The sequence below is a fragment of the Trachurus trachurus genome (assembly GCF_905171665.1).
Source record: "Trachurus trachurus genome assembly, chromosome: 16".
NCBI classification, from domain to species: Eukaryota; Metazoa; Chordata; class Actinopteri; order Carangiformes; family Carangidae; genus Trachurus; species Trachurus trachurus.
Window position 1 is genome coordinate 24,889,175 of NC_139902.1, and position 14,196 is coordinate 24,903,370.

General features: G+C 42.3%; 1 protein-coding gene across 1 annotated transcript; it reads left to right on the forward strand.

Moving 5' to 3' along the window:
- Nucleotides 1-1,828: 1,828 nt before the first annotated feature.
- faxcb (failed axon connections homolog, metaxin like GST domain containing b) lies at nt 1,829-13,934 on the forward strand (the record flags this gene model as incomplete). Its single annotated transcript, XM_083990466.1, has 6 exons — nt 1,829-2,088; nt 5,420-5,555; nt 6,311-6,507; nt 11,370-11,587; nt 13,020-13,136; nt 13,606-13,934. 6 exons carry the CDS (start codon nt 1,829-1,831, stop codon nt 13,932-13,934), a joined length of 1,257 nt encoding a protein of 418 aa, XP_083846592.1.
- Nucleotides 13,935-14,196: the final 262 nt, after the last annotated feature.

Genomic DNA, 14,196 nt, shown 5'->3' on the forward strand with positions numbered 1-14,196 from the left:
AAGCCGCGGGCCTGCGCACCTAACTTGCAGTAGCCATGGCTGCAGTTGGGACTTTGGGTGCACACTATGCCGCACGCATACACCACCCGTGCGACAGATTAAATGTACATCGCTACTTTGACGTCCTGTTTTGGCTCCGGCTCAGCGGGAGGAGCTGCTGAGCCGGCCAGGCTGCACCGGGTGACGGGCAGGAGACCGGATTGGACTGGCACCGCACCGCGCTCCTACAGACGGTGATGTAGCTAAGCCCGACGCTGGAGCTCTTGAAATCTTCTTTTCTCCCAAGTTGTCGCTCCCTCCACCTCTCGGCATGCCAGACAAACAGACTCACAACACACCTGCTGGAAGAAGTAGAAGTGGTCAACATGAGTGTCCTCCTGCACTTCAAAAGTTGCTCCAGAGTAAGTAACTATGTTCGGGTTTCCCTCTCTTATATCCATGTGCCCAGCCTTAATTGTCTACATTATCTGTTATCCATGTGTAATAAATTCATAGTTAAAGCAGGTAGCTACGGCCTACCGCACAGGTGATGTATTTCCTGCCTTAAAACCATTAAGGCAAACTGACAGTGAATTTATCAAACGACTTGTTTTTGTTTTAACTGAGTTTAGGCTCATGTGTTATTTAATATTTAACTTTCTACTACAAAAAGATGATACGTTTATTTCCTATTTAGGTAATTAATTATTATGTAGGCCTAATTGATTTTCTAAGGACCAAACAAATCAAGACTAGGTATAACCAGATCCTCCAAAGTGCCGGTTGGGTGAATTAATGATGATTAGATTATCATTTCGAACCACCGTTTTATTTCTTACATGAATATTAGATGAAGTATGTGTCATGGTGTGTCGCTGGCCAATAGGCTTCTGTGTTCATTATGGTTGGCAACTGGTTTCACTGGGATGCGGGGAGCCCGTCAGGGCGGGGTGACTACTTTTCCACTGGAGTAGACAGACAATAGGCCAGAGGCGTAAAGCTGCCAGGCTTTAACACATCATTACCGGAAGTTGTTCAATTTCTTTTTAAAAAATAAAAGCAAAAATGTAGGCTACATGACAAATTTTGTTTTCCTACAGCCCCTACAATATCCATACATAGGCTACATCCTTAACTCAAGACTTATCAATTTTCAGAACATTTTAAAGTAGCCTATTGTGTGTTAGAGAAAGAAGATATCTAAAACATTGACAAGTTTCCACGTAGAAATAAAGCAATTTGGACCAAAACATAGAGATTGTTCTAGAAAAGGCATGAAAATGGGCTATACTAGCCTAAATTTAATATTTTGGGTTTTCTACCATAATTCTTATTCACTAACTTTCTAATGTGTGAGATAGTCAGGAAATGTTGAATTTAATGGATAATGATTATGCTGAGATCCTTTAGGATAGAATAACATTCAGCTATTAAGGTTGTAGATAGTTGTTTACTGATAGCTAGTGGAGAATGTAGCCTGTGTTTTAGTAGTTAGTTATTGTTTCAAATAACTTTATTAGATCAGTAATGGGAGGGTTTTCAATGAAAATACTAACCAATTTGATGAGTTACAAAAGTGAATTTTATTTTGAAATCTGTATCCGGAAGTGAAGTGGTTGCGCTCCGGACCCTTGACGTTGTTCTCCGAAACCTGCATTGGGAAAGCGAAGTGGGTGCTGCTGCTGAGCATCTTAGCGGAGAGGCTTGTCGAAATGTTTACTCATGCCTCTCTCAGGGATTATTAACGACACCGCCGGGATGCCGTAGCTGCCCGGGCGGCGGTTGCATGCAGCCTGACGGGGACCGCAGCAGGGAGGACGCGGGGTGGCTGTAACCGAGGGAAGGGAGGATGTACTGGGCAGCTGGCTTCGCCTCTTCCCGGCCGTGTGTGGTGGAGCTCGGGCGGAACCACAGCCTGCCCCTCGGGCTGTGCGCCTCCGAGCAGCAGCAGTCTTTGTATGGCTACATAATTACCTTCCCTCTGCAGGACTACGGAGGCATCATGTCGGTTCTGGGCTCGGACTCCTGGTGGAAGAAGACCCTGTACATCACCGGGGGGGCCCTGCTGGCCGCTGCAGCCTACCTACTGCATGAGCTGCTCGCCATCAGGTAGGGCTGCACACCGCATGCCCGGGGTGTTTATCCACAGCACCTCTTTTTTTGTTGTTTATCTATGTACTCTTCTCATAATTAGCAGTGACTCTGCTCATCAGTGTCATTGGGATGTTGTGAAACCATGACTGGATGTGGAAGTGCACCTCCATAGGATGCAATGCATCTACAAATCTCGCGGTGGTTGCTGTGGTTTCACTCCCTGTTTTCCTCCTTCCAAGGACGAGACAGTATGTGGAGAGAAAAAAAAATTAATAAATAAGACACGAGTCACGCGTCCGCTCGTGTGCCAGCTCTCGTGCCAGCTCCAATCGGCACCTGAGCGTGAACAAATCCAGCGCTGCAGAGACACACCGACCTTTAATGAACCATGCCGTGGGTCACACAGCTGCAGCTTGTAGGCTGTAAAACACACCTATATTTGCAGTAGTAGTGTGGGGGGTGAATGGGATTTGATCAAGCCCTCGCGATGTAAAGTGATTAACTCGGGACTATTGTTAGAGCTGGGGAATGAGCGCCTGTCAATAGGGATTATTTTTGGGCCAGGCCAATGCCGGGGAGTAAGTACATCCTGTAACAGTGGCCTGGTAGTTTGTGCTTTCACTCACCCTCCCCCAATGATAATCTGTGTAACCTTGCATTTCGTGCAGGAAAACGCCACCGCTGCTGCTGTTGCTGCTGCTGTTGCTGCTGCTGAATCACGTGCAGGCGACTGAGGCTGGAGCCGCAGCCTGCCGGCATCATATGCTCCTGCCATGTGATGTGTTGTTGGCACTGGCAGCAGCAGCAGCAGCAGCAGCAATCCTGCCACAGTGGTCGCCTTTTATATTCTCCGTGCCCCCCTCAGTGAGAACTCCTTAATGTTTGGAGGGCTCTGAAAGTGGCTTTTCAGCGAGATTGCAGCACCACGTTTAAATGGACACAGACATAAAGGAAAGGGCAGGACAGGATGAGGCACACGGGTTTCAGCACCACCAGACTGTAGACAGCGACAGGGAGCTGTTTCAGCACCACCAGGCACAAATCCCATCTGTGATACAGCAGCATCAATACATTGGGTTATATCTTGAAAAATCCCAGCTGTAAACACAAACCTGGAGGCTCGGTCTACTACACACATCATGTGTTGTGTTGACATCAGCTTTATTTTCTCATTGTTTGGGCTTTCACATACTGTAGGTAGGTTTTAACCACAAGCTCATCTTGTGCAGGTGAGGAAGGTGACAAACGACAGTCCACAACCATGCATCTCTACTAAACAAATAAATATTTCATGACTTATATGTTACACAGACACAGTAATGTTTCTGAAGCGAACATGGCATCCATGCAAAAATCATATTATAAGCGTGATATCCTTAGAATTTAGAAGAGCCATGAAGGACAAAGCTGCTTAAACAATATTAGCTATGTTTTTTTGAACCGACCCTGTTTCTCTGTGACCCAAAACACAACATAACAGGTGAAGGAGCCGTTAAACAGAGCAAGAGAGGAGCAGTTTTTTATGATTTCTGATTCATCCCAGAATAATAGGCTTTGCAAAGCCCAAAATGGGAGATACTTCATAAAACAGGCTTTAACAGATTTAAGAGTTAAAACGACGAATGTTCCCAGACCACTGCTCAGTTACATTAAATTATTCAAATTTAAGAAACACTGGGATAAAACAGATGCTAAACAGAGCAGAGAGAGTCTGACTCGACAGTGACGATGTGAATACTGCTTTGGACAATTTCCTTTGTGCAGCATGAATAACATCTGTTGAGAAACAGGTCTGACATCATAGATTTAACTCAATTTCTCCACAGTGCATTAGCATTTAAGTGCTGGAGACTTGACATGATGAATACATAAACAAAAATGTCATTATATAATCAGGAAAACAGTGACGTTTATTTTACTTTTGACACCTTTTTCTGTTGGTTGTGTTTTGTACATCCTACTTTATAACAGTGACGGCCTGATCTTATCTCAAAAGTCAGTTTTGTTTTCCTTTCTTTTAATAACACAGGAATATAGTGAGAACTCTCAGCAAAACAAGCATATTGGCACATTTACTACAGGGGCAACAGGACGTCACATCCACTGCAGACCAGGGAGCGCAGCACGCACACAGCAAACAACATGAGTACAATAATTTATAATCGCAGTCACACTGTGTGCCTGTAGCTATAGAGAGCGATTGGAAACGTCCAGCAGTGTTTTGGCTTGAAACTGGATCAGTGAGATGACTCATTTAGTCAATAATGTCAGTTCCAACAGAAGCTCTTAATACCACTCAGCTGAGGAGACATAGTGATACAGGAAATATGTATCAACAACAAGCATTTCCACATATACACATGGACTCATTTAAAATTCTAGCTCAGCTTCTCTCATCACCTCAAATAGCTAACCCCAAATAGACACTGTAAATACAATGCCTTTGGTTTTCTGGTTACCCAAACTGAACCACACATGGACAGACAAACAAAGCAACTCATTTACATATGATAATATAGTCCAAGAGTTCAGCTAGGACAATAAAATATAGGTCAGAACAAAGCCATTGTTTGAAAATTAATGAAGTACGGCCACCTGAGTCATTGCAAATTAAAAAAAGAAAAAAGTGTTGGTTGGTGGGTTGTTGTAGAGTTAAAAGAAAAAGAAAAAAAAAACAGAGCTCAGGGACACAGGGACTGTCAGTGCTATAATAAACCACAGGTACGACCTGTTCCTGAAGGTTTGTTAGAGCCTGAAACTAAACTCCAGCCACTGCTTTGGATGTTGAGTTATGTTTGGTATTTATTTATCTCAGAAACTCTCAGCCAGACGCAGGACAATTGAACATTGAACGCCGCCGCCGCCGTCTTTGAAGCTTGTATCCGCGGTGGTCTCTTTGCTGTTGTTCCCGCTGGTAGCTACACACAGTTTGCAGGGTGAAGAAATCTATCAAAGCCTATTTTCCTCCATGCAGAATCAGTCATTCGCTGCCAGTCAGTCATTTCTGCAGGGCATTAAACTCAAGTGAGAAAATCCATTTTTAGTAAATATGAATCCTTAAATTGGCACGTCAGAGATTCCTTTGTTGCCTCGTGTCAGTGTCTTAGAGTTAAGTGTTTTTGCATTCTGCTTACTGTCGATCAAAAACAAATATTGTCTTTTTAAATGAGCTGTCCTTGTTCGCTTACCATTGAATTTAAAGTGAGATGCCAGAAAACTCGTTAAATACAAAACCTGTTAGCCTTTTAAAGGTAGCACAAAATTATCTGGGAATATATTCAAAATATTAATAAACTGGTCTAAGCAACACTCTATTCACCAAAGTCTTTGTCTTCTCTCTGTGTAGGAAGGAGCAGGAGCTGGACTCTAAAGATGCCATCATCCTCCATCAGTTCTCCAGGCCAAAGAATGGCGTTCCCAGCCTCTCACCCTTCTGCCTCAAAATAGAGACGTACCTGCGCATGGTGGATCTGCCCTACCAGGTGATGCAGCAGACTCTACTTCAACGTGTGCATCAAAGCAGCAGAGGGACAACCTTAAATCATAGATCCTTGCATCGCTGTAGAGTTACTGCAGAGATCATCTGGTGATCAAACGGCTCATCTCCTACTGTGACGTCTCTGTACACCTGTTATAGTGAAGCTCCAGTTTCTGGAGTTTGTTGAGAGTTGTTGGCTCATATACAGTATATACCCACCCGGCTCCTCTGCAATATTTATTCCTCTGAAACTCTCTCTGCTGCCAGAAATGTAAATTATTTTTTAGTGCCAGAGGATTTTTCCTGATGTTGTAACAAATGTTCCAAATAAGTTTTGGTGCTCTTGATTAATGGCAAGTATGCAAATCAAATATGCTCACATGTGTTTTTTTGGATCATTCACGGAGAATACAGTTGCTGGTGTTTCATTATAAATGCTTGGAGAAGTTACTGTCTGCAATATTCTACATGAATAACATTTTTACAACACTTTGTGAACTGACCCTTTGGCCAATGGCCCAGAAGTGTCCATCTTGCACAGGAGAGTCAGTATATTTTCTTAGATTGTTTGATTTCAGTTCTCATTAAGGGTCTGAGGAGGTGAAGGTACCCAGTGATTAAGAAAAGTTAAGAAAAAACAAATTGTGAGAGGAATCGTGTAAGTGGAGAAACCATAAAAATATCAACAATAGGAAAACAACTCAAAAAGATAAACAGAATCCATTCATATTCTCACGGGAAGCTGTTTTTCCTCTGCAGAACTACTTTGATGGAAAGCTGTCGCCGCAGGGGAAGATGCCCTGGCTCGAGTACAACCACGAGCAGGCTTCGGGGTCAGAGTTCATCGTGGACTTCTTGGAGGAGAAGCTGGGAGTCAACCTCAACAGGAACCTCACCCCGCAGGAGAGAGCCGTGTCCCGGGCCGTCACCAAGATGGTGGAGGAACACCTCTACTGGTGAGTGACTCACACAGACAGGATGTAATGTTGATGTTGCAGCTTTGTTTCAGATTCATCACGACACTTAAACTGTAAATGAGCTGTAAACGCACCATACAGTGTTTTCCTGTAATTTGATTTGAAGTATTGTGCTTGAGGGCTGAATATGTACATCTGTGTTCACATATTCATATTCAAATACACATTTTAATGCTCAAAGCTGAATGTTAAACTACATCAAGAAGCCCCCACAATGATCTACTAGAAAAACACACACAGCCACATTGATTTTAACAGCTAAAAAAAGAGATGCTGAGTCTCTTTTTATTATTTAAGCATTATTCATGCAGCCTTCCACACTGGGCTCTATCCTCCTCATCACTGTTGTTTTATCGGCCACACATCGCTGCAGTGAGTCACTCCTTTACCTTCTGTGAGAAAACTCGCTGCTGCTAGGAAATCGTTTTCCACTCCTCCCACACCCAGAGAGGCCGCGAGTGTTTTCCATTACCTAAAAGCTCTCTCTCCATCTTTCACTCCCCACACCTCTCACTCATTCACACACACACATATATTCACTGATGTAGCACTGTTTGATCCAGTGTCGTGTGCATTATTGTTCTCTTAGGTCTTCAGGTTAGGAAATACAGTAAATGAAGATGTGATACTTTTAACCTCACAGTTTTTTGGTTGAGAAATGTTGCAGTTAGAAAAAAATACATGTGTGATTGATGATGTATGAATTGTTTATGTTGTAAAGAGGGAACTCCATAGCATTTCTCCAAAGCAATAGAGGTCATTCATGTAACCCACATCACGCCTCCCACTCTCTCCTTCCATCACCTCCCAGCTCTCTTATCGCTGCTCCTCCTTCGACCCTGTGCCCTGTTTAGACTCACATATAGACCTATTGATTGAATAATTTATGTGAGGGAAGGGCAGTGGCAGACACAGGCCAGCAGCAGCAGCAGCAGCAGCTCTGAGATACGTCATCATACAAACACTGTTCTCCACCGGCCCGTCTGATGGATGCTGCTAAGAAAAATACGATAACAGGAAACTGAGGAAATGCCAACTTACTGTGGCAAATGTGCTTTATGCTTTATCCACTGTTTCTAGCTGTGTTTGAATCATTAGTTAGAAATGATGGTCAACTAAGGGGATATAATGTATTATATTACATGTAACCCATCCATATAAATAAATCAATGCCTCCTTTTACAGCTGCACAATTCAGCACTTTTATTCTAACAGTGTAACTGGAGAGGTGTTGGTTATCATGAAAAACCTAGAGAGATTTTCTGAGAGTAGTTTTCTTCAGATCTTTGAATCACTTCAGCCTTTTTTTTTTTTTAGCTCGCTGTTTGCTAATAAAAGAACAGAGGTTTGTTTTTTTTATTTGTCCACAAACTGCTCTCACATCAGCTTTGTTTCTAGTAGCCACAGGCAGCTCTACACAGCGCAAAACCTCAGATAAACCAACTGTATGTTTCCTGTCCAGAACCGAGCAGCAGACAGAGAGGGTAGCGATTAGTATTTAACCAACGACCGGTCAGACATCCCCCTCAGGAGTCTGTGAAATGTGCACATCAGAAATGAAAGGAGAGTGCATACAGGAGTAACATTCACCAGATTGACTGCAACTGAAAGCTGAGTCTGAATGTGTAAATACATATCAATATTATAAGGTGATAATATGTAGATGTTCAGCTGCCCTCAGGCGGCCAGGAAATCCATTCATTGCTGGTTTAAATGTGAAAAATACCAAGAATGTCTTTGAAATTCACTTAAACCTTTGCAGTATTTTAAACAAAACTGTTTCTACAGAAGGGTTACACATCATTCAAGGACTCCTCACTGCTATTATTTATGATCATAATAGGATTTAGGATTAAATTCTTAACCAACTGACTTCTCTGCCTCGATTTGTACAATAGTTCATGATTATATCACCTGAAAGAAGAAGTCATACACTGGCTAAATCCTGTGTTCGCTTTATATTAATAGTTCTGTCAATTCATATTCATTTCATTATTTGCTGTATTTTATCACATACATATTTTTTTTCACATTTTCTTCTTCTTTTCTTGATATAAAAACATTCTGTACCAAACTATATTCATTTCTCATTCATTCTCACATACTAAGTCGATTCTGTTTGATTTCATCTTTTCAGATGAAGTGAGGTCAAATTGAATCTGATTTACTCCCTTTAAAAAAATCTCACTTTCGCTTCTTTAGACTCTATCACACCCAGCAGAGCTAAATATGGCTGAGTCAAGGAAAAGTCTCTTCCTCTCCGTCTACTTTTTTTTGTCAGGCGCATGTTTTTTTGTTTTTTTTTACCAAACCTGGAATAAAGGAACATTACGTCCCTTTGGGAAATCAGATACTGTAACAGGAAGTAGTGTGTGGTCACCAGACAGTCACCACTCCCACGTGTAATGTAGACCAGATGCTTTAATCCGATTGCCACTGAGTGATCAGTTATATAGAGTGATCCAGAAACCCACAGGATGGAGACAGAGACTTCTTCTACCAGCAGAGAAGTGACATGTGTCTTCCTGGCTTTGACCTGAGCTGAGGGAGAGAGGCTCAGTCTGTACGTCTCGTGTGGTGGTTGTGTGAGAAAGTGTAAGTGTGCGAGGATGTAGCAGCTTAATCTTGTTAGTGTTCTCACACACACAAGTAGCTTGGCTGCAGAAACATGAAAAACAAAAGAGCAGAAACTCTTTTTCGTAAATGTTTATTCATTCAGGGAGTCAAGGTAGAACAATTGTTTTGGTCAAATTGTCTTTATTAAAAGGGAACAAGCAGATAAATAGACCCAGAGCAAAAGCAGGTTTTTGAAGCTCTGAGTTGAGCTTGTTTGCGTGTAAACAGCGGCTCTGTCTGACTAACTGCGGAGAGACAAATCTCTGCTTGACGTCAGGATGGCTCCTGTCGCTGCCCAGGTTTCCTGCTTTAATTTTAACACAGGCAACAGAGAGTGTGGATGACTCAACAAAGAGCCTGCGCTGTACAGTGCTGCAATAAGTCGATGTGTGTTTGTGTTCAGCAGAGTTTAACCCTGATCTGTAATGGAATTTCTCAGCTGTGTCACCTTTTCTCCTCTAACCTATTTCTGTATGAAAGGCGCAGCAGCAACAGACTCCAGACACTTCCTCATGTAGCATAGCGACAGCTGACAGTTTGAGGGGCTGGATATATATGACGTTGTGTTCTGGCAGCGGGGCTGAGAGCAGTATAGGTGATGGATTGGCAGTGGGATGGAAGTGCTGGTTCTCTTTTATTGATCAGGACGAGGTTAATTGTCAATAGACATAAAGCTTTGTTGGTAACAGGACACAGGGGCTGAACCCTGATTAAAGAGCTTTATTGTTGACAACTCTGTACTGTATCGTTGCATGTTTGATTCATGGCATGCCCTCTTTACATAATTAAAATTGCTGATATGAGGAACTGTGTGTAATACCTGGTCTGGGGCTGTTGTCAAAGATTACATGAAAGTCATTGATACTGGACTATGAAACAAGATTTCTTCACTTGAATGGGAAAGTGTGTCCAAACCTATGTTATGTTGTCAGTTCCAGTCATGAAGATTGATAAAATAAAATTTGATAAAATATGCTGTTACATGTGATAACACTTACTTTTCCATTACTGTTTGCCATAAAGTCTATTTGTGACAGTTGATTATGTAGAAAAGTTAGGTGAATATAATATTCAATAGTCAGATTTTGATTCGTTGCTGATTTTTTCTACTGTTTAAATGAGACTGATTGAGCAAATGGACCAGATTCAGATGTTCATTTGTGTTGCCTGCTGAACTTCTGTTTGTAGAACAAACCCTCATGTAAATTTACGCGAGTACATTGGGTTTGGATTAATTTAGTCGAGTGAGTCAAAACAAGATCAGCTCTGCAGACTAAGTGGCCCAGGATTTAGAGTGTGGTAATACGGCCACATCAGACATCAGCCTCTCCTTCTATTATTTACAATGAATGGTCTTAGTCTTTAGTTTGCCAAAAAATATTAGATGTTTTTGAAAGGTACAATTTAAAGCAGCAGTTTAGTGATACAGCAGAGAGCACTCACATTTCACAAGGTTCTGGGCTCAAACCTGCCAGTCTGTTCAGAGTTTGCTTGTTCTCTCATGTGTGTGTGGATTTTCTCTGGGTAAACTGTCTTGAATGGTTATTTGTCTTTATATATTGGTGCTGTGATAAAGTGTTGACCTTTCCAGCCCCCACATGACAAACGGCTAGATATTATTTGACTATTTGAAAAAAAAAAAAAAAAAAAAGACTATTGAAGGAATCTATATAGTGTATGTTTGTTATAATGACAAACAAGACCCATCAGATGACTTGAGCGATTACATCTTATATACGACTTTTCTCAGGACTTTTTACATTTTACTGTTCCCTGGGTCAGAACAGAAATGGGGAAGAAAGCTTATAGGTTATCTGCTCCAACTACATAGAACAATTTGCAGTTAGAGCTTAAACTCCAAAATCAGGTATCTCTGAATGTATATAAGTCCATGATAAATCCCGTTCTATGCAGGCTTCATGAGTGCAAATGTTTTATTAGATCTCTACCTGATTTTGTAAATTCAATTGTTTTTTTTATTGTTATTTTATTGTTGTTATGTTTAATGTGACAATGTGCTGAAACTATTTCCTAAGGTGCTGCTGACATTCTTGGCCAGGTTTCTCTTGTAAAAGAGATATTTGATCTCAATGGGAGAAACCTGGTTAAATAAAGGTTATAATAATAATATATATATATATAATTTTTACATTCAGCATACCTGATTGTCAGAGACCTCCCTGTGATCACAGTCAGTTAACCACATTTCCTTTGTGTGTTTTCAGGACGATAGCTTACTGCCAGTGGGTGGACAACATAGAGGAAACCCAGAAGCTTCTTGCGATGAGCGGCCCGCTGAGCGACACACTCAAGTGGCTGCTGAGCCACCTGAACGGCAGCATGGTGCGCAGAGAGATGTACGGCCACGGCATCGGACGCCACTCCAAGGAGGAGGTCTACTCCCTGATGGAGAAGGACATGAGGACGCTGGCCACGCTGCTGGGTAGGAGGGGCCACTGTTGTTGTTTTTGTGTGTGTGAGCGTGTTGGATAAGCATTCGTGCGGCCGGCTTTCCAAACCATTGCTGTTCAAATGCAATCAATTAGAGCTAACAGTTACCTCATCAGAGCAGTAACCTACGTGTCCGAGGGATTACCCAAACTCTCTTACATAATCCGATAAAACCATTCCTGGTTTTTTTTTTTTTGGGAATAATAAAATCACAAGCTTTGGGTTGTCCTTACAAATCCCAGGTCACTAGGAGAGAGACTTTTTTATGTCTTCCCGAAAACACACATCTTTTCTTTATTTTAATCGAACATTAAGATGAAGTTTGACACATTTTCTATAAATACTAGTGACAGCCAAAAGAAAAGTCAGTCTATAAAACCTCTGCTTTGGTTAAAAACCATTAAACCGTAGTGAAACAAGCTGGATGTCCCTAACAGTCTAATGTTGACCTGTCTAACGTTATAGTCATGCATGTTTTCAGTATAAAATCATCATTCCTCGTTGTTTGCGCTTGAATTTTGAAGATGTAGACAGAATGAATGAAAACAGGGAGAGGCCTGGATGGCAGCCACGGTGATACAATGTCAGAGTGAAATAAACTGTTAGATGCTGGGCAGAAAAGCGATTTGCATCGATCTGTTTACCCCATTTCAACTGACCACCTCCGGCTATAAAATGGAAAGTCACTCCCAAAGCGAAAGCATCGGTTCTCCCTGTGACCGTGTGTGGCTTCGCTTAACGTGCCGCTCCAGGCTCAAGGGCTGGAGGCGTGAATCTAAAACCTTTTTATCGCCGCTCTTTCAGCTTCGAGATGAAATTGGTTTATTATGAAGTGAATTTTCTGAAGCTGTGTAAAAGGGGAAAATTACACTTGGTGTCTATTATAGTGTCACAACGTGGCTCTAAAGCCATGACAAAACGTTGGGAAAACACAGGTTAAGGAAAATATTAAGACACAACAAATAACACAATTAACACAAAAAGGATAGGGAAATCATGGGGTGTGTTCTTCGGTAAAATAGTGGTGTGTGTGTGTGCATGTGTGTATGACTGTGATGGATAAAGATACAAATACACTCAGAAGGCAAAAGCTAGAGTTAGAGACACAAATGATAAACACAAGAATGACAAACTACCCAGAGATAAAAAGAAAAGGTCAGATAAGGAACTCAATGTTAGAGGTCATTTTTACTTCTAATTTACTTCCATTTAAGAACTGTAGCATGATCTATATATCTATATGTTGAACTGCAATTGTGTTTTCAATTCCAGCAAACCATGATTTGACTGCTTATTATGCATTTACCCACTCTGGTGGGAGAGAAGAGCCTCACAGAGACTCTTATAGCCACTCAGTGATGCTTTGAACATCACTGCTTATTCACAGCTGTGAAACTACTTGATGTCTCCTCTCCTCTCTGCAGGAGACAAGAAATACTTCATGGGCTCGAAGATATCAACACTAGACGCTACAGTGTTTGGGCATCTAGCACAGGCTATGTGGACTCTACCAGGGACTCGACCAGAACAACTTATCAAAGGTCAGTGGATGTTCAGGATTGAGACACAAGTAAAGCTGAATATTTCATATTTGAGCTTCACTACGTCTCTATTTTTGCAGCATAAGTAGAATCTACATTGTCATTTACAGTTTTCCCTGCTGCTTCTTCCTCGTCATGTTCCCCTCTTCCTGTCACTAGATGGCAGTAATATCCTACTGCAATGCAGTGTTGTTGACAGAGACTTTGTTGTTGTCACATCTCGCACAGAGCAGGGAACACTCGCATCTCTTCACAGAAACAAATCAGAGCATATGATGTTGTCATTTTTCTCCATAACTCAAGATTAAAGAACTCGTAGGAAAGAACAAGATTCAAAAAACCTGTCTCATAACCTGTCCCCAATGTCTTCTCTGTGTCAATATCACCGTCAGTAAAACATCTGTGACACCTCCTGCTGCATCTCCAAACACCTTCTATGTGTAATTGTGTGCCTGTTTTTTTTTTTCAGGAGAGCTGATCAACCTGGCGATGTTCTGCGAGCGAATGCGGAGGAGGTTCTGGCCCGAGTGGTTCGTGGAAGTGGAGGACGTTTACTACAACGGAGACACCGAGAGCAGCGGCAGCGTCTCGCCCACGGGCCTGCTGGACTTTGGCCTCTTCTCCAGGACTGACACTCTGGACGACAGCGACGGCGGCAGCAGCAGCAGCCACTCGGCCGGACACACTCACGCACACACCCCCGACTCCGACCCCTCGCTGTTCGACTCGGACGTGGGCACGGGGTCCGACAATGACATTCAGCTTAAGGAGGACACAATGCCGGACCTGGAGGTTTGACCCCGAGAAAAAGACTGTGATTGATTGGCTGACAGAACTGAGACCGGTAGGAGGCTGGAACATTCAGTTTTGCTTTAACAAACCTGGTTTGAAGAGCCAAGTGTCCACACAGCAGCTCTCACAGCTGAGGAGATTATCCCAGCTCCTCCACCTCCGATACCCAACATGTTACAATTCCCTCATGGACAAACTGGGTATTTATATGCAGAGCAAACAGACTTAACCTCATAATGCACACGCGACTGTACTGTCTGTCCCCTTC